The sequence below is a fragment of the Herpailurus yagouaroundi genome, unplaced genomic scaffold, assembly GCF_014898765.1.
Source record: "Herpailurus yagouaroundi ecotype Mexico unplaced genomic scaffold, PumYag 182, whole genome shotgun sequence".
NCBI classification, from domain to species: domain Eukaryota; kingdom Metazoa; phylum Chordata; class Mammalia; order Carnivora; family Felidae; genus Herpailurus; species Herpailurus yagouaroundi.
Genome location: NW_024412413.1, coordinates 18186148 through 18210223, shown reverse-complemented (window position 1 = coordinate 18210223; position 24076 = coordinate 18186148). Strand labels below are relative to the sequence as shown.

The 24076-nt window shown below is 49.9% G+C and overlaps 1 protein-coding gene across 4 annotated transcripts in view; it reads left to right on the top strand.

The window, feature by feature from the left end:
* STAB2 (stabilin 2) overlaps positions 1-22574 on the top strand; it is a 165972-nt gene extending 143398 nt beyond the window's left edge. For 3 of the 4 annotated variants that reach the window (XM_040491054.1, XM_040491053.1, XM_040491052.1), the window contains 12 exons: positions 880-987; positions 2909-3102; positions 4525-4666; positions 9423-9556; positions 10417-10582; positions 10727-10833; positions 12890-13009; positions 13859-13999; positions 15467-15574; positions 16726-16854; positions 17939-18055; positions 22096-22574. In XM_040491054.1, the coding sequence (XP_040346988.1) occupies positions 880-987; positions 2909-3102; positions 4525-4666; positions 9423-9556; positions 10417-10582; positions 10727-10833; positions 12890-13009; positions 13859-13999; positions 15467-15574; positions 16726-16854; positions 17939-18055; positions 22096-22146 (1517 nt within the window). In that variant the 3' untranslated portion in view covers positions 22147-22574. The other variant, XM_040491055.1, reaches the window with a different exon arrangement.
* The last annotated feature ends 1502 nt before the right edge of the window (positions 22575-24076 follow it).

Genomic DNA, 24076 nt, shown 5'->3' with positions numbered 1-24076 from the left:
TAGGATTGTGGTCCCTCAGGATCATGGTCCTTAGGATCGTGGCCCCTTGGGATCATGGCCTCTCGGGATCATGGTCCTTAGGACTGTAGTCCCTCAGGATCATGGTGCTTAGGATCATGGCCCCTTGGGATCATGGCCTCTCAGGATCATGGTCCTTAGGATTGTGGCCCCTTGTAATCATGCTCCCTTGGGATCATGAGTGGCCAGTGTTCTGCGGCCTCCAGTCCATTCTGAGCCCTGTGTTCTGGTGGAAGGTCCTCCTGTCCACCCAGAGCCCTGTGTTCTGGTTGAAGGTCTGAGATGTGAAGGGTGAATCCTCCACTGTGAATCGCAGGGGGCAGAAGGGCGCGACTAAGTTCTTCCTATGGGTTTAAGCAAGGTTCCAGAATCCCCTAGCTCAGCTTCCTCCACCTTCCCCCCTCCCCTGACCACCCCATGGCTTCCTGCTACCTGTTGACACTGCAGTCCTATTCACGCACCAAAGCTCTGGACTTCTCCCAAGCTTACTGGTGCCCTCAGAAAGCCATGGAATTTCTCCTCTGATTTAACCATCTCCTTCTGGAACCCTGTGCCCTTAGGGCCAAAGAGCTACTCTGCCAAATTCATCCTTGTTGAGGTATAAAGCTTTAACTGGTTGCCCATAAAGGTGACATATTACATTTTAGTCTGAGTAACATTTCAGGGTTAATGTCTTAATATTCAGGAGCAATTCTGGAGTCTCAGAATCCGCAGGCTGGGAGGAACCTTTGCAAATCACCCTGTGCTCCCACTGTGAGGGGGCACTTTTGAAACTCAGTGACAGGCTGGAGAGCGAGTCTTAGAGGGTCCCATGTCTTCCCGCCACAGGCACGTGATGAACAGGGACCTCTTTGTTTACAGTTTTGCCCCCAGTGTGCACACCTCCTTGTTCAGCTGATGCCACCTGCAAGGAGAACAACACGTGTGAGTGTAACCTGAGCTACGAAGGGGACGGGATAACATGCACAGGTGAGTCCTGTCCGCGCGTGCGAAACAGCAGGGCAGTGCAGGAGCGGAGTGGGACGTGGTCTGAGTGCCCGGACTTCCTCCTGACCCTTCCACTCCTGCCTGGGCCATTTTGCCCATACCTACCCTCTCTGCGACTCAGTTTCCTTAGTGGGTTTACTCATGCCTGACCTGCCGACCTCCCAGGTCACTGTTTTGAAATCACTGCACAGACTCAAAGTGAGGCACTTTACTTTACAGTGTTTTTGTAACTCCACAAATCTGGACTTTTAAAAAAATTCAGAACATTACAATACTAAAAAAAACAAAAAACATTTACTGGGGCACCTGCGTGTGTGGCTCAGGTGGTTAAGCTTCTGACTTTGGCTCAGGTCATGATCTCATGATTTGTGGATGTGTGCCCTGTGTCGGGTTCCATGCTGACAGCTCAGAGCCTGGAGCCTGCTTTGGATTCTGTGTCTCCTTCTTCTGTGTCTCTTTCTCCTTCTTCCCCCACCCCACCCCTCAAATTTCAAAAAAAATTTTTTTTTAGTAATTACACTCATCACTTGGAGAGAACCACTCTGAACTTGGCAATGTCTGTATTTAGTAGTTAAGATACAGCTCCATCCACACGGAGACCCAAAGGAACAGTGGTATACACGAGGCAGATGTTTAGATGTTTATTTTTATCTCATATAATAGTTTGAGTAGAGGCATCCAGAGCTAACGTAGGTCTGAAAGGACATCTGGGAGCCCGACTCCTTCTATCTTATTGCTCTGCCATCGTTCACTTGCCTGGCCTGAGAGGGTCAGTACCATCAGCACATCCCAGGCAGCAGGATGGAGAAGGAGAGGAAGGAGGCAATCTTCTTTCCCTTTAAGGATGCACCTAGAAGTTGCTAAAAATTTTGTCTATTCCCATAGCATTGGCTGGAACCTCATCATCCGGCAGACCTAGCTGCAAAGGAGCCTGGGAAATGTAGTCTTCAGTTGGGCAGCCATGAGCCCAGCTAAAACTCCATTGCTGTAGAAAAAAAAGACAATACACATTGGGAGAAACCTACTAGTGTCAGCCCCATGTACTTTCTAACTTCTTTCATGAGTAAATATTCAAATAGAGATACTTGCTTTACAGAAATGAGCTCTTGCTATACCTGCTATTTTGTAACCTGCTACAAGGCAGCTAGGAAGTGGGTCACTCAACAATGGCACCAAAGACCCAGGTTCAGTCTTTCTACTCTGCTATCCTCGGAGAAGGCCTTTTGTCCTCATGTTTATTCTTTCAAAGTCTCAAGTGGCTGCCACGAATCCAGGCAAAAAGCCAGGCAAGAGAAATCAGATGGCTTTCCAGCTACCCCTTAAATCTAGTATTGGGTTGAAATTTGGGAGATGGTGAAAACAAAGGCCCTAACGGGTAGCACAACACAGTGGGGAATGCATGGACTTTGGGGCCAGACCAACCTGGGTTTAAATCCCAGCCCTACCATGTTACCACTGGTTTGCCTTTGTCAGATCAGTTAAACTCTGTGTTTCAGTTTGTTCATCTGTAGAATGGGGGTAATGAGCCCATCTCACAAAGTACTCAAGAGTGCACTAACTCTGCACACGCATACACACACACACACACACACACACACACACACACACACACAACTGTCCTAACATTAAAACTACTACCAAAATGGAGCCTAGAGGTATATGACAAAGGGGCCAGAGGTAGGCAGATGTCATCAGGCCTGGTCTTTGAGGGTATCAGCCACAGGATACCAGTGTTTGCAAAGGCTAGCACAGAGGCCACTGGGCATGGGGAAAGAAGGTCCCAATATGTCGGGGACCATTTATGTCCCAACGTCACTGATCCCAGGGCTGCCCATGCCCCCCATCTGAAGCCCACCTTGCACAGACAGTGCTTAAATGAGCTGTCTCCCATCTGCTCCTGCAGTTGTGGATTTCTGCAAACAGAACAACGGGGGCTGTGCCAAGGTCGCCAAGTGTTCCCAGAAGGGCACGAGGGTCTCCTGCAGCTGTCAGAAGGGCTACAAGGGGGACGGCCGCAGCTGCATAGAGATAGACCCCTGCGCCGACGGCCTCAATGGAGGGTGTCATGAGCATGCCACCTGCAAGATGACCGGCCCGGTGAGTCTCTCGTCCCTCCCCACCCCCCGTCCCCAGGATGGGAGCCCTTCTGCACCTTGTTCAGCCTGGCTTCACCTCACTTAATGTTCGGCCTCTTCCTCAACTTCCTTCCCGCCTCAGTAAGTGTGTTGCTAGGTCTGTAGGCTAAATGCAAATTGGCATTCTAAGCAGAAAGAGGACATTAGGGGGAAACTGGTGAAATCCACATAAAGCCTATTGTTTAGTTAATAGTAATGTGCCACTGTTAACTTCTTAGTTTTGACCAATGTGCTATGGTTATCTAAGAAGGCAAGGTAGGGGAACCTGGTGAAGAGTATATGGCAACTCTTTCTGCTATCTTTGCAACTTTGCTATAAATTTAAAACTATCCAAAATTAAAAGTTTATTAAAACAAAAAATGTTGGTGAGAAGTGGCAGGAAAAGTGCAGGTTAGCACCCTCACCCAAGGCTTTTTAGAGTGGAATCGGGGGCGCCTGGGTGGCTCAGCCGGTTGGGCATCTGACTCTTGATTTCAGCTCAGGTCATGATCCCACAGTTTGTGAGTTCGAGGCCCACATTGGATTCTGCACTGTGTCAGCACAGAGCCTGCTTAGAATTCTCTCTCTCTCTCTCTCTCTCTCTCTCTCTCTCTTTCTCTCTCTTTGTCCTTCCCCCTGCATGCGTGCTTGCTCGCGCTCTCTCTCTCTCTCTTTCACACACACACACACACACACACACGCACACAAAATAAATAAATAAATTTAAAGGTATATGGAGAGTGGAATCCGTGCCCTGGTGCCCTGTTTATCCATTGGCAAGAGAAGATGGTGGACAATAAAGTCCATTATTGAACTTGGAGTCCCTCCCTGAGCCTTAGCTCCCAGACTTAACACTCTGTGGCCTGCGGCTGGCTACTTACTTTCTCCGAGTGTCAGTTTCCTCATTTGCTAAGTGAGCCTAAAAATAATACAGCCCTCACAGAATTGTCGTGGGGATTAAATGAGATCATTCATTGATTCAGCAAGTGGTCACCAGGCACTTACTGTCTGCCGTCGCAGGTGCCGGGACATAGCAAGAAAAAGCTTATGCAGGGGTGGAGGGAGGGGGTCATGCCCAGTGCAGAGACAAATGCACGAGATACTTTCCGAAAGCACCAAGAGTGGGGAAGCACATAAACTGGGCCAGTGTGCTAGAGGGCTGGGACAGCTGCTTTATTTAATGCGCCAGGGACACTCTCTCGGAGGAGGTGACATTTCAGCTATGACATTTCCTCATGAGCCTGTGCGGACATGAGACGTGGCCGTTACTTTGTTCCTGCTGGACAGGAGAGGCATTTTCCTGGTGCTGCTGAGCATCTCCTGTGCCGGATGGTGGCCCGCAGAGTGTGGAGGGGTCCCGGGGTCCTAGAAGAGGGGCTTCTCATCTTTTCCACTGTCCCCACAGGGCAAGCACAGGTGTGAGTGCAAGAGTCATTATGTGGGAGACGGGCTGGACTGCGAGCCGGAGCGGCTGCCGGTGGACCGCTGTTTGCAGGACAACGGGCTGTGCCATGCCGCTGCCAGCTGCACCGACCTCCACTTCCAAGGTCAGTGCGGCCGGGGCTGCTGGCCCAAAGCGCCCTGGTCTCTGTCAGGCTCGGGGAAGGTTTTCAATGTTTATTTGTTGGAGAGCTAGAGCACTGGTGGGGGAGGGGCAGCCAGAAGGAAAGACAGAATCCCAAGCGGGCTCCGTGCCGCCGAATCCGACGCGGGGCTCGAACTCACAAACCGTGAGATCAAGAGTCATACGCTTAACCGACTGAGCCACCCAGGCGCCCCTCAAAGCACCGTAGTCTCTGTCAGGCTTGGGGAAGGGACTTGTGCAAAAGCAAAGGGGAACACAATGAAAAACCATGGCCAAACAGCCCAGGCATTGCCCAGGACCCAGTGCCCAAGGAGGTAGCCGGCTTCCGTAGCGGAGGAGTGGAATAAACTCATATCTGGACCCTGAGCCTTAGAACCTGGATGGAGCGCAAAGGTCATCCGTCCTGACTCTTCCTGATGCGCCCTTTCCCCAAGTTGCTTAGCAACCATCAATTGGAATTGAATCTAAGGAGCATAGTTTAGGGTTTAACAACAGAGAGGAAGCCCCTGCCACACGAAGATACAATTTCTTAGCAGTTGTTTTGATAATACACATCGATTGGCATTTACGGCATTCTCTTCCAAGGATGATTTGAATGGCTTGTAATAAGCCCACAGGTGTAATGAAAGAATCACCACACGCAGTCAAGTAAAAAAGCCAAGTAGGAAGTGTAGAGGTTCAGACAACAGGGCATCTTGAAACCTAGCAGAGGAAATCCACGAAGGACCCAGCCACACACGTAATTCTGAGCCAGTGCAGGGAGGGTTTCAGTGGTTCAGAAAGCAACTCGGGGCGTTATGTGCTCTGGCCGATCAGGATTTATGGGAGGTCTCTGACTGGGTTGGGTTTGTTTCACAGACACGGTCATTTTAGTGAAGAGTTTTTCCATAGCTCAATAATAATTACTGATTTAACACCCGTTATGTACTGTCTTAGTGCATTCAGGCTGCTACATCAAAGTTCCATGGACTGGATGGCTTATAAACAACAGAGATGTATTTCTTACAGTTCTGGAGGCTGGAAGTCCAAGAATAGGGTGCCAGCATGGTCGGGTTCTAGGGAGGGCTCTCTTCTGGGTTGCAAACTGCTATCTTCTTGTGTCCTTATGCAGCATAAAGGCTAAGGAAGCCCTCTGGGGTCCCTTTTATAAGGGCATTAATCCAGGATGCCTGGCTGGCTCAGTCAGGAGGGCATGTGACTCTTGATCTGAGGGTCATGAGTTTAAGCCCCATGTTGGGCATAGAGATTACTTTAAACACACACACACACACACACACACACACACACACATATATATATACTAATCCCACACAAAAGAGCTTTACCCTCACGACTTAATTGCCTCCCCATGGCCCATCTCCTAACATCAACATATTGGGAGTTAGGATTTCAACCTATGAATTTGCGGTGGGGGGGGGCGGGACACAAGCATGTGGTCCATAAACATGTATCAAATCCTAAGACACCTCAAATCCCTTTTGAGGATGAGATAGAAGAAGTGTAAGCAACGGAAATATATAGGATATATGATATTGTCTCCTTGCAAGGAGATTGCCCATGTAGCTGAGGACATTTTTTAAATTAATAAGACAAGCAAAGGCAAGTAATAAAACAGCAGACAGCAGTTTATCTCATACGGACAGTGCAGTGAGAAAGCAAGAATAGAGAAAAATTGAGAGCAGGGACTCAAACAGATGTTTGTACTCCCACGTTCCCCGAAAAATGGACATAACCTTAGTGACCATCGGCAAGTGAACGGATAAACACACTGTAGCCTATTCATACAGTGGGATATTATCGAGAAGGAAATTCCGGCATGTGCTGTGATATGAAGTAAACTTGAAAACATTATGCCATGTGAAATAAACGAGACACAACAGGATAAATATTGTGGGCATATATAAGGTATTTATAATGGGCAAATTCATAGAGACAAAGTAGAACAGAGGTTACGAGGGGCTGCAGGGAGGAGGGTGGAGAGTCATTATTTAATGCAGACCGAGTTTCTGGTTGGAATGATGGAGACATTCTAGAAATGGATAGTGGCGATGATTGCATGACATTGTAGATCTACTTAAGACCACTGAATTACACACTTAAAATGGTCAAAAAAGTAAATTGTTATGTATATTTACCACAATATTTCAAAGAATAGTCAGGGATGGGAGAGATCTCTAGGTAAGATGAGAGAGGGAGTCTTCAGAGAAGCTTAATAGAGGCCTGGGACTGTGGCAGAGACTTGAAAGTTGTCAAGGCAATGACCTCAAGGTAACCGGGTCTCGCCTGGGAAGAGGGGTGAGCTCAGGCACGCAGTGGGCATAGAGAGTGCAGACAAGTCAGTCATGTAAGGCTTCGATCTCGAGAGAGCAAACCCAATGGTGGTTGGGTTAAAGCAGATGGGAGGGAACATGGCACAAAGTTTGGAAGCTCCGTTGGGGACATTCTGTGTTCAAGGTAAAACTGCCAAGCAGAGAGATTCTACAGGCAGTTGCTGTTTAGGATGGGGGCCAAAACGAGCAGCTGGAACCAGGACGTTGATCTGTGGGTCATCTGCCTCAAGAAGTAGGAAGTCTAGAAGGTGCTCGGCTTGTTTCTGGAGGACACGATCCATTCAGCCAGCCCTGCCTGTTCCACGGGTCAGTCACAGGTGGAAACTTATTCAGTTCATCCATCTTCTCCAGGGGGCTCTTCTCTTCTGCTGGCTCATGAATGCCAAGAAAGTGTTGGCAGTGTTGCTAAGTGACCAGGTATCATATTGGACCCACGTTCTGTTGTAGCTGAGCGGTTACCCTTAGCAAGACAGGATGGCACTGGGCTAAGGCCCCAGCTTTCCCTGTGGCACAGTTACAGAGCCATCCCACACTCAGGAGGACGTGCCCGTTCTCCCGGGTCAGAGGAGGGCACCCGGTGCAGCCTTTGTGGCAACCAATGTGACAGTGTGTGCTGAGAGCCTTAAAATAATTCATGCTCTACGGCGCCTGGGTGGATCTGTCGGTTAAGCATCCTGCCCTTGATTTCATCTCAGGTCGTGCTCTCACGGTTCATGAGTTTGAGCCCCACGCTGGGCTCCGAGCTGACAGCACGGAGCCTGCTTGGGATTCTCTCTCTCTCCCTCTCTCTCTGCCCCTCCCCCTGCCTCAAAATAAATAAATATAAACTTAACAAAAAAGCTAAAAAAAATTGTTTTAAATTCATGCCAAGACTCAGTAGCTCCATTTCAGGGAACCCATCCTCCAGAAACAAACTAAGGAGGGAATAAAGATAAACGTACCATCTCAGCATTATTTCACATCATAAAAGATTATAAATAACATATATCAAACACTAAAGGATGATCAAATATACTGTTACACATCCATTCAAATGCACTGTTAAGAATTGTGTTGTCTTAGTTAGAAGACAAGGTTATCCATCCTTACCCAAGCTGTTATGCTGTTAAGTGCTTGCATTTCAGACCCAAGGCTGACAGGATCATGTAGCCTGTGGATCGTGCTACTAGGCTATAGTCAAAGAAGATCTTGAACTCAGCTCTTTTTTTGCAGAAGAAAGTGCCCTTTTTGTCGCATTTGATAATGAACTTGACAGTATAAAAATGTGACTTGGTTCTTGAACTATTTCTGGTCTCTGCATTCCTTGTCTGGCTAAAATATCAGCCAGTAAACATGATAAATCTTTCGGTATCTTAGGGGAGAAATGGCTAGAAAACCTTTTTAAGGGCATAGTGGCAATCAAAAACATAGAGTCCTTGGCAAAAACTTTCATGTCTGTAAAGTTCACAAAAATTATTAAATTTTAAGTATTGAGGGGGAAATCATGTTGCCCAAGAAAATTTATAATATGGGGAAATCATCATGATTTAATGTTAAGTTTTAGAAAAAAAGATTTCTGGGGGCACCTGGGTGGCTCAGTTGGTTAAGCTTCCAACTTTGCCTTAGGTCATGATCTCACAGTCTGTGAGTTCAAGCCCTGCTTTGGGCTCTCTACTGTCAGTACAAAGCCCACTTTGGATCCTCTGCCCTCCCCCCCCCCCCCCGCCCCTCCTCTCCTCATTCTTTCTCTCAAAATAAATAAATAAAAACTTAAAAAATAATAATAAAAAAATAAAAATAAAAAAAGACTTCTAAAAACTCTATATGCAGTATGCAACCACATTTGTAATGTATATGACATGTAAACACAGAGGTAAAAAGACTAGAAGAGTATGAAATTATATCGAAATAAAAAGTCACCAAAAGAAAGTAAAAATTCTTTAGGGGAAGTACACCAAAATTTAGCCATGGAGTAAATTATTTTTAGGGGGTAAGATTATAGGTGATTTTTGTTTATTTCTTTTCTTACTTTTCTGTATTGCCCAAATTTCTACAATAACATGTGTTATTTGTATAATTAGGCTATCGTTGATAGCGCTGCTATAAACATCGGGGTGCACGTGCCCCTTCGAGTCAGCATTTTGTATCCTTTGGATAAATACTTAGTAGTGCAATTGCTGGGTCATAGGGTAGTTCATATTTTAATTTTTGGAGGAACTTCCATTCTGTTTTCCAGAGTGGCTGCACCAGTTTGCAGAAAAGAGATAGATACTTTAAATGCTGTGTTTCGACATCCCTGGAAGGGGAGTGCCTCTGGGATATGGCTGGCCTCCGGCTTTGAGAGCTCTTTGCTGGAAGTCCTGTCCACCAGGCTGCTGACCTGGACAATTCCTCTCTTTTCCTCTCTAGACGCCACCGTTGGAGTGTTCCATCTACGCTCCCCACTGGGCCAGTATAAGTTGACCTTTGACAAAGCCAAAGAGGCCTGTGCCAACGAAGCCGCGACCATGGCAACCTACAACCAGCTCTCCTACGCTCAAAAGGTGGTCCCCAGTTCGTGGGCACCATGCAGGCAGGGGCTACAGGGGACAGGGTGCAGCCTCTTCTTAGCGTGAGGGAGACTTGGGCTGTTGCCTTCTTGGAGGGGAATACAGGGTCTTCCTAGAGCAATACTATCAACGTGTCATGTCCACTGGGCACGTACTACGTGGCAGGAGCTGTGCAGGTGCTTTGTTAGCAATACCATCCATCTATACAGCATCCCTGGAAGTAGGTGTCACTCCTCCCATTTTACAGACAGGGCAACTGAGACTCTGAAAGGTTAAGTAATGTGCCCGGAGTCAGCCAGCCAAGAGGTGGCAGACCCAGTACTCAGATGCAGCCCTTACTCCAGACGTCTGTTCTCTGCCATGACATTCATCCACCAAGGCAGAAGCACAGACTGGGAGCGCATGTGTCACAGCTAAAAACCAGAAAGAGATCAATAACCACAGGCCGACGATCTCCCCGAACCCACAAAACAGCCAAGTTTCTCCGAAATGTCTGGAGAGGCTGTGAAGGTCGTAAGAGGGGGTTGCCCCAGCTCTCGGATACGACCAGGTAGGAGATGACTGATAGGAAATCTTAATTCAAGAACGGACAGAAGAGAAATGAGTGTGACGGACGTGGGTCCCTCTAAGAAAAAAAGAGTACTGCTTTCATCCATTCAATGAATTGATCAAGAACAATTTAATGAGAACCTACTGTGTTCCAGGCACAGGGGTACAATAGACAAAATGAGCCATCACCCTGGCTCCGTGGAGTTTACATTTCGATGGGAGAATCAGACATGCGGCAGAGGACCTCACACCAAACACTCAACTGTAGCTGACCCACTGATCACCGCCGCGTGTGTCCCCCACAGGCCAAGTACCACCTGTGTTCTGCAGGCTGGCTGGAGAGCGGGCGGGTTGCTTACCCCACAGCCTATTCCTCCCAGAACTGTGGCTCCGGTGTCGTTGGAATTATAGACTATGGACAAAGAAACAACAAGAGTGAAACGTGGGACGTCTTCTGCTATCGGATGAAAGGTAACCACCCCAGCTACGCTTCCAATTCTGGCCATGTAGCCGCTGAGCAACCCTCAGCCTGGCCAGCCAATCCCCAAGGGTGAGCTGGAGCCGCCGCGGCCCCTGCCTCACCGGAGTGGGACCCTGTGCACCCCTGCCCTCCAGATGTGAATTGCACCTGTAAGGTTGGCTACGTGGGAGATGGCTTCTCGTGCAGTGGGAATCTGTTGCAGGTCCTGATGTCCTTCCCCTCGCTGACAAACTTCCTGAGGGTACGTACCGCGTCTGCTTGGGTTGCCTCAGGGGAGGAAGGCAGTTAGTACAGAGGCAAGTCCTTGAAAGAAGCCAAAGGCTCTCGGTCACGGTTAAGAGCACGGGCAGTGGACCACATTGCCAGAATTTGAAGCTTGGGTTTGCCACTTACTTGCACCACCTTCAACAAGTTACTTTCCTCTCTGGGCCTCAGTTTCCTCAGGATGGAGGAAATGGAGAGGATGATAGCACCAGCCTCATCAATGAGTTAGTATCTGTAACGCACTTAGACTGTGGCCAGCACGTGGAAACTGCCACACTGGACTAGCTGGCATGGTCTCTTTTTGCATCCAGAGCAGCTTAAGAGTCTGATCTGCAGGAGTGAGACACTCTCTTGTCTTCGCGGACCGGGCAGGGCACAGTTGGTGGGGCCTACCTGGTGATCAGACAGTGAGCCAAATTACCAACGTGGAGTCAACTTTCAACTCGCACTTAGCGTTGCACTTACAGTCATTTCAGTATTCTACAAGTTAGGCCTAATGAAGAGAAAGCTCCAGTTGGAGAAGGATTTGGTGCTGCCTGATCAAAGAACAAAGCTAAGAAAAAGAACAAGAATAGCTAACAGTTCTTGAGCGTTTACTTTGCACTGTGCATGTATGAACCCTTTCAGAGCACTTATAACTCAGTCCACACAGAATGTGAGCTCCCTATGGGAAAGGAGTTTCTCTGCCTTGTGGCTGGCATATAGCAGGTGCTCGCTAAACACTTGTTAGTATGAATAAATTCTCACGCGACCTCGTGAGGTCACTTCTGCTATTATCCCCATTTTGTAGATGAAGAAACTGAGGCTTCCCAAGGTCAAGGGCACAGCCAAGGAGAGGGGACTGGGCATAAGTATAGGGCTTACAGGATCAGGATAGAAGTTAAACCAAGAGCTCCAAAATGGTGAGTCATTATCCATAGACCAAACAGTATCTATCTAACGGTTCTGACATTCAGGATTACCATAAACACACCAAAGACAAACACTCAAACTCATGTTTCTGCGGTGCAGGGGCTTGGCTTGTGCCAACATTTCAGAGAAAACAGTGTCAGAACAAAACCCACTGGCTGTGCGTCCGTAACTTCTCTGGGCTTCAGTAGCCCTGTCAACACAATGGCAAAGTTGAACTAGGTAGTTCTTATAATGTTTCAGCAAGTATTTGCAACTGCTTACCACGTGCTTGCAATATATCAGTGAACAAAACAGACACACAAAGTAAACAGTAAACAGAATAAGTAAATAGTATTGAATACTAGAAGGTGATTATAAATACTGTGGGTGCCCATTTTGCTGAGTGATAAGGGAAGGCCTCGGTGGGAAGATGGCATTTGAGGAAAGAGTGAATGGAAGAAAGGGAGTTAGCCACGCAGATCTGAGGCAAGAACATTCCAGGCAGAAGGAACAACCGGGCAAAGGATGAAAGGCAAGAGTGTGCTGCACAAGTCTGAAGAAAAGCAAGGAAGCCAGTGTGGCTGGAGCAGAGGGAAAGAGAGGCCAGTGGGGCCCCGCAACAGGGTCCAGATGGGTTGGGCCTCCTGGGCCATTTTAAGGCCTTTGGCTTTTCCTCTGAGTGAAATGCAGACCGTTGCAAGGTTTCAATAAGATTCGACCTCATGTGTCAAGGGACTGCACAGGCGGCCATGTTAAGAATGGTCTGTGGGGGCGCCTGGCTGCCACAGCGGGTTGAACTTCCGTCTCTTGATTTCGGCTCAGGTCATGATCTCACGGTTTGTGGGTTTGAGCCCCACATCGGGCTCTGCGCTGACAGTATGGAGCCTGCTTGGGATTCTGTCTCTCTCCCTCTCTCTCTGCTTCAACCCCACTCAAAATAAATGAATAAACATTTATTTGTGATGTGGCTGTGACTTAGGCCCATAGGATTCACTGAGGAAAGAAAAAGTGCCCCTAAGGCTCTCCGGAGAGGCAGTCAGAAGAAACGCAGCCTGAGTGGGGGCCAACGTCAGGAAGGGTCCGGGATGGGTGGTGCCCCACAACCCTGCACACCAGGACCGATCGCTCTTTCCTCTCCCCAGGAAGTGCTGGCCTATTCCAACAGCTCGGCCAGAGGCCGGGCATTTCTGAAACACCTGACTGACCTATCGATCCGCAGCACCCTCTTTGTGCCACAGAACGGCGGGCTGGGGGAAAACGAGGTGAGGCGGTGCCTGGTGTCTGTGCCTTAGACAAGTACTTCTAGACAGTATCAGTCTCTATCACCACAAGTCACCCCAAAAGTCAGTGGCCGCACATTTACACAGCTCACACGTCCGCAGGTCAGCTGGCGGGTCTGGTCTCGGCCAGGCACGTTCACGTGTCTGTGATGGCCTGGCTGTCGGCTGACTGAGGCCGACCTGCCTGGGCCTCTGCCCCATGGGCCACCTGTCCTCCAGCAGACCAGCCCGGGCATGTCCTGGTGGTGCTGGCAGGAAGCGGTAATCAGGAGTGAGCCCAGTCCTGCCAGCGCTTTCCAAGCCCCCTGTCGGTCACGTTGGCTGACGTGCCCCTGGCCCGGACGGATCATGTGGCTGAGCCCAAAGTCAGAGCGGGGAGCACTCAGAGTTCCAAGGCGAAGGGCAAGAATGCAGGAGGGGGAACTACCAGAGTCGCTGATGTCACCAGTCTGCCACACTAACATCCAACACGTCACCGAGGGATTGGCAGTTCCACACAGGTGGCCGGCGGCAGGCTCTGACAGCGCCCCCCCCGCCCGGCCCCGGCCCACCCAAGGGCTGAGAGGAGTGTAGCTCGGCCCCCTGTTACCCACTCAAGACCCAGTCTTCACAAGCATGACATTCGGTGCCACAGCCTAGCCAGGTGTGAGCCTCTGGCCGAGAGCCCAGACGAGCAGAAACCTGAGAAAAACCTGACATTCCTTATCTCCACACGGAGGCAGAAAACCAAGGCCATGAGAAGCGATTTCTTTTTCCGGGGTCATCCTTATTATTAAAGACAAAATTGCTTGACTTCTACAGACCATTCTCGTGTTTCTCCTTTCCTCTCAGACGCTGTCTGGGCGGGACATCGAGCACCACCTCGCCAATGTCAGCGTCTTTTTTTACGAAGATCTTGTCAACGGCACCGTCCTGCAAACTGAGCTGGGAAGCCAGCTGCTCATCTCCTCTAGCCAGGACCAGCAACAACTGGTATGAGACATCTTCTGGATTTCCTGCCAGAACTGGAGATAATACATGCAAAGCTCTTAGCATACAGTAGGTGCTTAATAGCTGGCGACTAGTACACGGACCAGATGTAAACTCTAAACCTGCAGTCTAGGGAAGGTATTAGCTGCACATGGTAGCACACCACGCCCTTAGGCAGCCCCTGCCCCTTGACAGGCAAATCGCTGCTGACCGCCAGCCCCAGAAGCTGGTAATGAGTGAGGAACTTGACATGAAGCCGTTCTTAAAGCTCTCTGACTCTCCGCCTCTGTCTCCTGATGGTGGCGCTGATGATATCGGTGATGACAGCGATGGGGATATTGACGACGATCGTGAGGGTGATGATGGCGGTGACGATGATGGCGGTTATGATGGCATTTGGACGATGGTGGTGATGGCGTCAGTTTTGATGACTAACGTGGTGGTGATACAGTGATGATGGTGATGGTGACAAGTGGTGGCGGTAGTGGTGACCGTGACCGCCGTGGTGCCAGAATCACAGGCACTTGTGAGGAGTCCGTGGGTTAACGCTTGCAGCGTGTGACAGTCGTTCATGACATGTGGCAAATGCCCAAAGAGTGTTGCTTTGTCATCTTTACCTGACAAATGGCTTCTTTTCTTGAAGATTAGTGGTTTAGACCAGGGTTACTCAAATTTTAAGATGCATTTAATCACCTAGAGACTTGGGAAGATGCAGATCCGAATTCAGTAGGTGGGGCATGGGGACCTCAGTTTCCGCATTTCTTTTTTTTTTTTTTTTCCAACGTTTTATTTTTATTTTTGGGACAGAGAGAGACAGAGCATGAACGGGGGAGGGGCAGAGAGAGAGGGAGACACAGAATGTGAAACAGGCTCCAGGCTCCGAGCCGTCAGCCCAGAGCCCGACGCGGGGCTCGAACTCACGGACCGCGAGATCGTGACCTGGCTGAAGCCGGACGCTTAACCGACTGCGCCACCCAGGCGCCCCAGTTTCCGCATTTCTAATGAACTCTCAGTGATAGGCACCACCACAAGACGGTAGGTCACGCTCTGACTAGCAGGGGACTAGATCACTTAAAAATCCTTTTTCTAACAGCCCGGAGTGGTGTGTAGAGCAGTGGACCCGAAGTTCGGAGGCTCAGGGTTTGCCATTTGCTACCCGGATGGTCTTAGACAAACCATTCTCCTTCTGAGCTCTTACCTCTTAGACAAGCAGGCAGGACAGAATGGCCCCTAGGGTTCCCTGCAGCCATTAGACCTGCCTTTCGGCCCAAGGGCAACTAGTGTGTTCTGGGCTGTCCAGATGGTGAGCAGAAGTCCTGCGCTGCCTGTCGGTAGCAACAGGTCTGACACGCAGACTGCAGGACCTCGGAGAAACTGAGCAACTTCCTTCCATGGAGGGAGGGGCTGCCCGCGTGGGGGAAAGAGGCAGATGGCCACAGATCTCCGCCAGCCCTCCTCTCATTTCCCCAGGAGACCAGGTTTGTCGACGGAAGAGCCATTCTTCAGTGGGACATCTTTGCCTCCAATGGGATCATTCATGTCATTTCCAGGCCTTTAAAGGCACCCCCCGCCCCATTGGTGAGTATCCAGGGTTCCTGGCAAGGGGTCCGGCGTCCATTCCCTAAGAGGCAAACTGTCCCTAGAAGCCCTGTTTCCTTTCCTCTGGAGACCGGAGGAGCCTCCCACGTCCATGGCGGCTGGCCTCAGGGATCCAAGGCCCTGGTTCATCTCACTCCTGCTCCCGCACGTCAGCAACATAACCCCTGCCACCGTTAATATTTGTTGAATGAATGGGCCAACAGAGAAGCCACTGGAAGGGGACTAAGAAATCCTGAGCTCTGGTTTGGCCCCTCCACTTCTTCAGCTATGCAACCCTCGACAAATCCCAGAACATCCTGAACCCCATTTTTCTCATCTGCAAAATGGGAGTCATAATGCCTACCTCCAGGTTCTTGGGAGAACTAGGAGTCAAAAATACAAAATAATTAGGATAGTCCCTGGCACACAGCACGGGCTCTATAAGGGTTGGTTGGCTGGTTGATGGTGTCAGTATTCTGCTTTCTGAAAGTGTGAGGGAGGGGCGCCTGGGTGGCTCAGTCAATTGAGCGTCTGACTTCAGCTCAGGTCATGATCCGGCAGTTGACGAGTTCGAGCCCCACGTCGGGCTCTGTGCCGACAGCCTGGAGCCTGCTTCCAATTCTGTGTCTATCTCTCTCTGTCCCCTCCCTTGCTTATGCTCTGTCTCTCTCTGTCTCAAAAATAAACACTAAAAAAATTAAAACAATAAAAAATAAAAGCGTGGGGGAGAGGTGAGCCCAGCTGGCTACTGAGAAGCGCCATAGCATACTGGGTAATTGCACAAGCTCCAAAGCTAGGCTGGGTTCAAAGCCCACCTCTACTCCTCTTTGGCTGTGTGATATTGGGCAAGCACTTACCCTCTCTGTGCCTCACCACCACCCCCCTCCCAACCATGTAAACACAGAAACAGTGATAACTCCCTACCTCTTGGAACTATTCTAGGTTTAACTGGAGTGTTTCATGGAAAGGCCTTAGAACAGACCTTGGCAGTGGCAAGGGCTAAATACAGGTTACCTGTCTTATCTTTATTTTCATCCCAACTGGCCCCCAAGATGCCTCAGGCCAGCAAGAATGGGGTGGGCTCCAGAAGGCACCCCTCTCCTCGGAAAGCACCGGTGCTAAGCATCATCGCCTTCCCTTTCTGTGTGCAGGCCTCAGTCCACGCTGGCTTGGGAACAGGGATATTCTTTGCCACCATCCTGATCGTCGGAGCCGCCGCTCTGGCTGCCTATTCCTACTTTCGACTAAACCGGAGAACAATTGGCTTCCAGCATTTTGAGGTGAGAGAGAGAAACATGGGAGCATGGTGGTGGGGCGCTCTCTGCACTCCAGCCCCTGGCTCTGGGCTCCTTCAGCTGACCGGTGGCTTCACTGAGCTCACCCGGTAGCTGGGGGCTCGGCGCGCACCCCCCGCGTCCTGGGGGGTCTCCGGCTGGGAGAGGAGCCACGGTGCAGCCGTAAGCCCTTCTTCCCGGCCGAGGGGGGGTTCGGTGAGGAGGGCGATGGGCTGCCAGCAGCACAGGCTCTCAGAGCCTCCGTGCAGGGGTCTGGCTTGGAGGCACATTCACCAGGCGCCCGGAAGGTCGCTCACCTTGGAGGAGTCGGGAGACAAGCACCCACTGTGATCGGTGGGGGCTTCAAGGCCGGCTGACTCCGGGGGGGTGGAGGACAGGGTCGGGACCTGCACAGTCAGGCCCCATGGTGCAGCCAGCCTCAGATGTCACCCCGTTTGAACTGTTGGGCCGACAGGTGGGTCAGTGGGTCTTGGCTGAGCAGGGGATAACTCTGGGGACTGGGCTTGGCAGCGACCCCACGGCTGAGCACCTTCCCTCATGTGCCTTCTGCCCTAGCCTGGCCCACCCTGTGCCCCGGCTGCCCCCACACCCGCCTGGTGAAGACGGTGCAGAGCCCCGGTGGCAGGCCAGTTCCTCATAGCAAGTCACCTGCCTATTAATAAGCTCCAGCACTTTTTATCGACAGTGTCCATGCTGTATGAGCCCTTTTATGTCAAGTTCAAGGACAGGGAAAACCACTCCAGGGTGATGAAAGTCGGAATAGCAGTTACCCTGGCTGGGATTGGGTACTGGCGGGCACAGGCGTGAGGACACTTCCTGGGGAAGGGGGAGGGGATGGGAAAAACCCTACACACTGATTTGGGTGGTGGTGACACCTGGACGGACAGATTGAGTCACCGTGCACTGAACACTTCCGAGTGATGCACGTTGGTCCCAGCCAAGGACTGTTTCAAAGACAAAGCTCCCGGAGGGGGAGGTGGGGCATGGCTGGCTTTTCCTGCTGGCTTGAATGAGCCGCTCCTGCCCTGGGGACATCTTGGCTCTAGCCTCTGCTTGTCTTTCTGAGCAGTCCGAGGAGGATATCAACGTTGCAGCTCTTGGGAAGCAGCAGCCTGAGAATATACCGAACCCCTTGTATGAGAGCACTCCCTCTGCTCCCCCAGAACCTTCCTGCGACCCCTTCATGGTGAGTTTGCTTCTTTACCTAGAACCAGAGTCAGTTGTGGGTAAATGATGTCTTTCAGCAAATCCAAATGGAAAGCTTTGCACCAAGAAAAGCACATTTCTAGGACATTCTTGGGGCAACAAGCCTAAAAAAGCCAGTATTGCAAGTTGACTGAAGCTATGCTGGCTGTTCAGTGTCCCCGAGTTATCTCAGGGGGACTGAAGTCTCTAACAATTAGAGGTAATCAGGGAGAACCAGAGGTTGCCCACCCCCAACCTCGTGACCAGGTGAGAAGTGACACGTTACATGCACAAATCCTGAGCTTCATTCTGCCACACACATTTGTGAGGGAGCCTGTGCAAAATAAGACTCAGGCCCGAAAAAGGGTTTTTTTCTTTCTCATGTTACGCTTTAAACTTATATTTAAATTGTAGGGGTGCCTGGCTGCCTCAGTTGATAGAGCATGCGACTCTTTTTTTTTGTTTTATTTATTTTTGAGAGAGGGAACGCAAGTGGGGGAGGGACAGAGAGAGAAGGGGACAGAAGATCTGAAGCGGGCTATGTGCTGACATCAGCGAGCCCAATGCAGGAATCAAACTCATGAACCCCTGAGATCAAGACCTGAGCTGAAGTTGGACACTCAATCAACCGAGCTACCCAGCTGCCCCAAGCATGTGACTCTTGATCTCAGGGTCGTGAGTTCAAGCCCCATGCTAGGCATGGAACCTACTTTAAAAAATGTTTTTAGGGGCGCCTGGGTGGCTCAGTTGGCTGACCGTCTGACTTCGGCTCAGGTCATGATCTCACAGTGCATGAGTTCGAGCCCCGCGTCCGGCTCTGTGTTAACAGCTCGGAGCCTGGAGCCTGCTTCGGATTCTGTGTCTCCCTCTCTCTCTGCCCCTCCCCCACTCATGCCATGTCTCTCTCTGCGTCTCAAAAATAAATAAACATTAAAAAAAAGTTTTTAAATAAACCTATTTACATTGTCAACAAAAGGTTTCTGCCCATTGTCAGGGCTGCTTCTTGCCTTCGGAGCTATGTTCCTTTGGATGCCAGCGGGCAGGGTCCCACGGGACCAGCCCAGAGGCTCCTTGGTCCTGGAAATCAAATGCGAGCCAGCAGGAAGTGAGAGCAGAGTTTATTGAACATACAGAGAGAGCAGATGCCGACGGAGTGCCCGGGAGGCCATGACAGGAAAGGAGCGTCAGTCTGGTCTTTGTTCTGGGTCTGGGGTTTTTTACGGAGGATGGCGGTCTGGTGTACACGTCCTCTCAGGCTTCCGGGAAACAGCCAGAACAGAGACGAGGGTCCAGGTGTTAGTCCTTGGAGCCAGAGGGCCTTGGCATAGAGGTGTCTAGATCAGGTGGTCTGGAATAAGCCTATGATGGCTTACTCCAGTCATTCTCACCTTAGATGTTATCTGTTCTAGAGAAATCATGAACTCCTGCACCTGACAGGGAGGTATAAGGGATTTGCCTTCCGAGGCACGTGTGGAGCAGGGTAGGGGTGCAGGTCCTAGCAAGAAGAGATGCGGGAAAGGAGCAAAAGCAGATTTTTATGGAGTCCTTCACTTGCCCTATCTCACTTTGATCAGCTCTTTTATGTCTAGAGGGGCGTGTTCTGCTCTGATATTCCAGGAAATAACCATTCGTTTCTTTCTAGTTAGTGGTCTCTGAGCTTAGCTGGGGCCCCACTGACTTCAACCCAGAGGGAGCCCATGGCAAGGTACCTGATTCACACTGAATGTGGAAGGTACATCCTACCTGTCATCTATTACTGGGTCTGGAGGGAGAAGCTACTAATAACATTTAACGCTTCTTTTTATATAAAGATAAGAATTGGCAGCTAGTATGTACCTCCGCAGACGGAGCTGACGGCATCACTCAGGCCGAAGGAAATAACTTGAATCTGGGCTGTTGGTCTAGAACCCTCATGAAAAAGGAAGTACAGCCAGAGAGCTGCTGCGATTGTTTTGCGCGTGAACATATGCTGCCCTTCCTCTCAAGACGTTATGGTTGTTGAATTCTTGTAAGGTGGTGCTGAAACATTAAATACTGTATCGCTCCTTTTTTTTTAATTTTTTTTTTAACGTTTATTTATTTTTGAGACAGAGAGAGAGCATGAACAGGGGAGGGGCAGAGAGAGGGGGAGACACAGAATCCGAAACAAGCTCCAGGCTCTGAGCTGTCAGCACAGAGCCCGACGCGGGGCTCGAACTCACGGACCGTGAGATAATGACCTGAGCTGAAGTCGGACGCTCAACCGACCAAGCCACCCAGGCGCCCCATGTATCGCCCCATTTTTAAGCTCGTATAATGCAATCAACGTTTTTGTTTTTCTGCAGTGAACCAAACGTAAAGATCTTGTGTTCTTATTGCGATAGATTGAAAGATAACCAGATCTTATCCTATTTTGTGTTTCTAATCAAACCCGTGTAAAAGTTTCCCCATCCAAATTGAAAGGGTAAGTTCAGCTATGCATATCTCAACTAGTAGTTTATTTCTGTAAGCGTTGTTATGTGGAAATCGGCCTCATTGAAACAGCTGCAGGGGAGGTGGGGGGAATGTTATCCATCTTATTCAAAGCTCTTCGCGTCTTCTCAGCTGCTTGTCCCCTTCTGAGGGTGCCAGCCCCGGGCATGAAGGATTCTCCCGAGGCAGGAGAGAGGGTATCCCAAATGCAGGAGTCAGATGAACCTTTCTCATCAGACCGGGTGGCAAAAAAAAGTTCCAGGAATAGAAGTCCTAAGCTGAGGGTGCCGTTCCCACAAGTGACCTTCTACATTCTCCTACCTTTTCTATTGAAGGTGGGGTGCCTATACAATATCTGTAGCCAATCCAGTCATCTGGAACACGTCTCTTATGCTAATTAACAAAACTTCGATGCCAATCAGAGCCGCAGACGGCACAAGGCTTGGGTGCTGCCTCTGGAATAGGGCTTCTGAGTGGACTCTATCAAATGCTCAAGAATTTTTCATCTGAAAGGTTTTTTTTTAGGTTTCTTTATTTTGAGAGAGGAGAAAGTACAAGTTGGAGAGAGACAGAGACAGAGACAGAGACAGAGACAGAGAGAGAATACCAAGCAGACTCCACACCATGAGTGCAGAGCCCAATGCAGGGCTTGAAGTCACGAACTGTGAGACCATAACCTGAGCTGAAGTCAGACGTTTAACCAACTGAGCCACGCAGGCGCCCCTGAAAGCAGTGTTTTGTAATCCTATTAATAGCCACCTTTTGTAGGGTGCCGATACCTTCCTTAAGGTAGTACCTAAGTTAATCTTCATATCTCCCTGTGAGGTAAATATTATTATGGCCCTTTACAGATGAGGGGGAAACAGCAGAATTGAAATGACCTGTCTAGGGCACACAAGCTGCAAGCAGCAGCGACTGCCCCCAGAACAACCATCCCGCCTCCCGACACAAGACAGACGGCCACGTGAACAGGCCCTCCTACCACAGACGTGTGGGCAGAGCACTTGGAGAGGGACTGTTTAGGCTGTAGGGAAGGCAGAAGTTTTCCTCCACCTCTTAGGGTCCCTGGCTGGGTGGGAAAAGTAATCTGGACAGATTCACAGGAGAAAAGCATATACACTTTATTGAAAGTTCACATGTACGCGGGGGCCTTCCGGACAGCCGAGAGCAGGAAACTTTTCTATCTTTTACACCAAGAAACAAGAATGGACGAGACAGGGGTTTGGGCTTGGGGTAGTAAACGGTGAGGCAAACTAGAAAATAAAGGGTTAGTTTAACCAGGTTGTTTGTGCAGATTTCCTGGCCCCAAATTCCTCGTCTCTGGTGATAAGTGTCTTCTTTTGTCCTGGAACAGGAGGAAGAGGGAGGGACAAGGAGGGGAAGGTCGGGTGACCATCCTGCTGCTTCTGTTTTTTTCAAAAATTCCTTCAGCTTAAGATATTAAAAATGCCAAGGTGCCATATTTTGGGTAGTATGTCCTGAACCCCTTCAAGGCTTCAGACCGGTGGCCGGAGGGAAGGTTCAACCTGGAAAGACTTGACAAGCGGAAGGTCCCGCGCCCGGCGTGTTTCAGACCCCTCTCTTTTCCAGGACGCTGAAGACCAGCAGCCGGACGGAAGTGACCCCCTGGGGGCGCTGTGAGGGCCCAGACCTGCAGTGGCCCGCCATCCCCGCAGCCAGCCGCCCCGCCTCGAGGCTGTCAGCTGCAAACCCTCAGGACGTCGCCTTTCGGAAAGGAAGGTCCCTTGCCGTTTTAAAGTATGAAGCACTCAAGCAATACCTCATCTCTTTGTTAAGCTGAAGGATCGCTTTGTTTCTGTGGGTGAGGGGCCACGTTAAGTCCACCCACCAACCCGGGGGACTTGCCCCTCCGCTGTCCTTCCTTTGTACCTCTCTGTGGCACTTCACTGCCTCCTCCCCGACACTAACTATGACCTTTGTCTCCTTTCCCTGTTAGAGTGTAAGCTCCCAAAGGCAGGGACCCGCCTCTTCCATCTTTGTTGTCGGCACCTAGCCCAGTGTCTGGTACGTGCCATGTGCTCAATAAATGTTTATGGAACAGAAACGAAGTCAACGGAACAAAACCAGTGTTTTGGGAAACAAAAAGAGTTTGCCACGGGAAGGGTCAAACTTTGAAGGTAAAATCCACCTTTTTAGGCCTAACCGGGGCCTTTCGATTTAGCCAAGACCTGCTTTATAAGTTCTTCTTTCTTAATTCTGTCTTGTTTGCTGAAGAAGACGTGATAACCACAACAAGATACCGCTTCACACCCACCAGGAGGGCGATAATCAAAAAGACAGCTAATAGCAAGTGTTGGCACGGACACGGAGAAATCAGAAGGTCCGTACGTTGCTGGTGGAGACGCAAAATGGCGGAGCCACCTGGAAAAAGTTTGGCAGCTCCTTAAAAACTTAAACATAGTGATCCAGAAATCCCAGAAATTCCTAAGTGTATATATATATATATATGTGTGTGTCCATATAATAACTTATATAGTCATGTTCATAGTAGCATTATTCATAATAGCCAAAAAGGAGAAACCCAAACGTCCATCATCTTATGGATAACCAGTGGTATATCCAGTGATGTATCATTCCACCCTAAAAGGAAAATTAGTACTGCCGATGCATGCGAAACCATGGATAAAACCTGAAAATGCCATGCCAAGAAGGCAGACACAAAAGACCACATGCCGTATGATTCCACTATATGAAATTTCCAGAATAAGCAAACTCATAGTAGATTAGTGATTGCCAGGGACAGGGGGAAGGAAGGAATGGGATTAGTAGTTTTGGGGTAATGGAAATGTTCTGGAACTTCCCAGTGGTGATGCATAGACTTGGGACGGTTGTTCACTGTGCACAGCTCTCCCGAGCAATGCAAGATGTCTGCTATGCCAGGTCCCTGCCCTTAAAGACCAGAAGTGGCCCTCCCATCGCTGTGACAAGGAAGCACCCCCTCCCCCGCAAACAACCCACCACACACTTCCAGATGTTCGCTAGAGGGGCAGGACTGGCCAGGTTTGGGAATCACTGCTGTGGACAGAGAAGTGAAAGCCTGGGTTGAGCAGAACTCAGGCTCTCCGGATGCCCTCAGGGCCCAAATAACTGTTCCGCGTCATCAGAGGTGTTGCAGAGTTAGGTGAGAAATTCTGCTGGCCCCGTGTCTTAAATTTTTTCACAACTCCAGGAAAGGCGTAGCTCACCGTCTCTTCTAGGACAACACGCCACGATGAAAGCAATGCCACGTTTCTAGATCGCTCCCCAAAACGAATGAGGCACAGATTGTCCGGTGAGTCCTCCAGTACCACTATCACAGGTGCAAAAAGGCAAGCGATTAAAAGGAAAACCAGGGGCACCTGGGTGGCTCAGTCGGTTAAGCGTCCGACTTCAGCTTAGGTCATGATCTCGCGGTCCGGGAGTTCGAGCCCCGTGTCAGGCTCTGGGCTGATGGCTCAGAGCCTGGAGCCTGCTTCCGATTCTGTGTCTCCCTCTCTCTCTGCCCCTCCCCCATTCATGCTCTGTCTCTGTCTCAAAAATAAATGAACGTTAAAAAAATTAAAAAAAAAAA